At 59.3% G+C, this 3,357-nt stretch overlaps 1 protein-coding gene across 1 annotated transcript in view; it reads right to left on the bottom strand.

The window, feature by feature from the left end:
* The window catches only part of TRPV1 (transient receptor potential cation channel, subfamily V, member 1), a 26,736-nt gene extending 25,112 nt beyond the window's left edge, over nt 1–1,624 (bottom strand). The window contains exons 1-3 of the mRNA XM_011947480.1: nt 1,341–1,624; nt 462–628; nt 239–391 (exon numbers count right to left, since the gene is read on the bottom strand). Coding sequence (XP_011802870.1) covers nt 239–391; nt 462–628; nt 1,341–1,624 — 604 coding nt within the window. The remainder of the gene's footprint in view (nt 1–238; nt 392–461; nt 629–1,340) is intronic.
* Between the last annotated feature and the right edge of the window lie 1,733 nt (nt 1,625–3,357).

The raw sequence follows: 3,357 nt of genomic DNA, 5'->3' as shown, positions 1-3,357 counted from the left end.
CCCCCAGGACCAGGAGAAATCAGGCCAGCAGATGGGAGAGGCAGGGACCTCCAGGACCAGCAGAAATCAAGCCAGCAGATGGGAGAGGCAGGGACTCCCTAGGATTAGGAGCCACCAAAGTAGTGGCTGGGACAGGGAGTAAGGATCCCAGAGGAGAAAGGAGGCCCAGGGACAACCACGCCCTCCTGGTTCCCATTGCTGTGGGCTGAGCCATGCCCAGCCCCGCCGCCCTCCTCACCCTTGTAGTAGCTGTCCGTGTAGCTGGCGTTGACAAACTCCTTTAGGCTGCCCGTCTGCCGCGCGATCTCCAGGAGCAGGGGGATGGTGTCGTTCTGCCCGTCATGCAGGTTGAGCATGGCTTTCAGCAGACAGGTCTTCCCTGTCTCAGGGTCTGCAAGACAAAGGGAGGGTCAGGGCAGGCCAGGGCTGGGGCCCTCCCCGGAGCCCAGCGCTGGGGCCACCTTTGAACTCGTTGTCCGTGAGGTGCTTCTTGCTCTTCTGCAGGAAGAGCAGCAGGCTCTCCAGATCCTGGCAGTTATTCTGAGCAACGGCTTCAAAGATACTCCTGCGATCATAGAGCCTGAGGGTCTTCTCGGTGCTGGCGGCAACAGAGTCCTGGGACAGTAGCCTGCAGGCCAGAAAATGCCCTCGTCTCACACCCTGGCCTCCCCTCGGCCCTGAGGCCTTGGGAGCTTGTCAAGGGAAGACAACTAAACCCCAAGGCAAACCAAAAGGGGGAAAAATGATGTAAAAGCTGCCCTCGGTCTAGGTGACTGTCCAGAAAACCAATATAACAGGGACAGTGGGGAGCATAGGCCCCCATTCTGTCCCCACCCAGTCTATAGACACCATCTAGAAAGTCACCCTCCTACTCCCAGACCACTGGCTTCTCTGCCTGCTCGGGAGCTCGGGAGGCAGGAGGCTGGTGGGGACAGAGGAAGCTGGAGGCAGGGGTGTAGACGGCCCCTCTAAGGGAAAAGGCGGCCTCATACTCCCCAGAAGTCAGCCAGCCTGTGGCCCTCCCTGCCCTGCCTTGCAGCTCACTGGAGCCGTGCTGTGCTCTCTGAAAGCCTCCTGCCCTTGAGCTTTTAGACTTCAAGTCCACGTGTCTGTGGCTGGTCGGCACTGCAGGCGTGGACACCCAGACCCAGCACAGACACCAGCCCCCCTGACTGCGCATCCCACGAGGTCACATGAGGAAGGACGCTGGACCAGACCGCCCCTAAGGCTCTCCAGCCTCCTGGCTTTGTGACATTTAGCCCAGAAGCCAGACCATCCTGTGGCATCTCCACGGCCAGCTGGGCTCCTAGCAGGGAGGGGGCCTCCAGACGCGGACTTACCTGGCACCGGTGGGGCCGTCTCCTAGCCTCTGGATGGTGATAACAGGGCTGACTGTGATGGTCGGGCGGGAGGCCAGCTCACCTTCCTCGTGAGGACAATCTACCAGGAAAGCCTCCTCCGAGTCACCCTTCCCAAACAGCCGGGTGCGGCTCTTGGCCGTGGAGAGCTGGGGCTTGGCTGGAGGTGGCCTGGAGTTAAGGTCTCCATCCAGGGGGTCTGGGCAGGTGTCCTGTTGGAGTGGGTCCGCAGCCGCCCCCGAGTCTGTGCTGCTCCATTTCTTCATCCTTGCGGGATCCTCTGCGGCCCAGTGTGCAGCCTGCAGCAGCCACCACACCCGGGTTGACTCCCAACGTAAGGACTGCTTGTCCTTAGACCCCACCTGCCCTCCTCGCCAAGGGCCCTGTGAAGCAGGGTACCCCAAAACCCCAACTGGCTGCTGCCCCCAGCCCCCTAGAACTGAAGCGTTTCCAGGACTGAACCTCTCACCCCAGAGGCCCCAGAGGTGAGCAGGCCTAGCAGCGCCCGGGCAGTCCTGCTGCCACTGACATCGGCCTGGGAGGGTGGACAGGCCCCCGGCTCAGAGCCATCTGTGGTTCTGGGTTAGACCCATCCCTCCTCCTCTCTGGGCCTCAGGTGCCTCTTCTGCAGAGTGAGGTTGATAAACACCGTGCTGCCTCCCTCCCCACACAGAATAAGGGAAACGGCCGGGGTGGCTGTCATGGCTAAATTCAGGGAGGATCTGTGATGAGGATGGCTCAGCCCAGAAGAGCCAAGCAGACTGTCCCTGGAATAGGGTGAGCGGTAGAGACTGGCACACCCACACTGCACTGCGGGGCCCTGCTGTGCCACGGGTCCACACGCCCGCCATCAGCCAGGTGCCCGGCCTGCCTTTGCTCTTCAATTTTGCTGCCACAGCCACTGAGCTTATACGAGATTTTGGATTTTGTGCTTTTCGTCATTTTTATGAATCAGTATCTGTAAAGCATCCTGGCCTTGAACGTTTTGGCTTTTTTTTTTTTTTTTGAGACAGTATCTCACCCTGTCACCCAGGCTGGAGTGCAATGGGACAATCTCAGCTCAATGCAAACTCCACCTCCCGGGTTCAAGCGATTCTCCTGCCTCAGCCTCCCGAGTAGCTGGGATTACAGGCGTCCACCACCACGCCTGGCTAATGTTTGTATTTTTAGTAGAGACGGGGAATGTTTAGGCAGTAAGTGATTTGGAGCTGGTGGGTCTTCTAGGCCTAAACACCTAGAGATCCGCTGACCACTGGCAGCAGCATGTGCAGTTGGACTCATGAGCTGATGCTATTTTCCATCCCCATCCTGCCCCATCCCCAGGCTTTCCTCCCTCTGGCTGAGCATCCCCACTCCCTGGCACCCAGGGCTGGCCCAGACACCCCTCCCATAGCCTCTACTCCCATCAGGTCTCCACCTAAGGGCCTTTTCCTCCTTCTACCCTTGCACAAATCCTATCACCTCTCAGATGCTACTTCCCCTCAGGATCCAGCACTGATGCCGCCTCCTCCATGAAGCCCCCAGATCCCTGCCCTGGTCATGCTCCCCGCCATCCTCCGCAAAGTGGCCCAGCCCATTGACTGTCCCTCCCACACAACCCACCAGGTGGTCTAGCAATTGCGATCTGTCGCTGATTTCTCTCTCCCACGCCCTATGACCTCCTCCTGTGCAGGGAACTTGCCTGACCCATCTCCTTATGAAGAAGCTGTACTGGGCTGGGCGCGGTGGCTCACGTCTGTCATCCCAGCACTTTGGGAGGCCGAGGCCGGTGGATCACCCGAGGTCAGGAGTTCGAGACCAGCCTGGCCAACATGGTGAAACCCCGTGCCTACTAAAAAAATACAAAAATTAGCCGGGCGTGGTGGCTCACACCTATAATCCCAGCTACTCGGGAGGCTGAGGCATGAGAATCGCTTGAACCCGGGAGGTGGAGGTTGCAGCGAGCCGAGACCGTGCCACTCCACTTCAGCCTGGGCAACAGAGTGAAACTGTCTCAAAA

This window comes from Colobus angolensis, unplaced genomic scaffold (assembly GCF_000951035.1).
Source record: "Colobus angolensis palliatus isolate OR3802 unplaced genomic scaffold, Cang.pa_1.0 Scaffold267, whole genome shotgun sequence".
Lineage (NCBI taxonomy): Eukaryota > Metazoa > Chordata > Mammalia > Primates > Cercopithecidae > Colobus > Colobus angolensis.
Note: the sequence above shows the minus strand (reverse complement) of the source record. Positions and strands in the feature narration are given on the sequence as shown.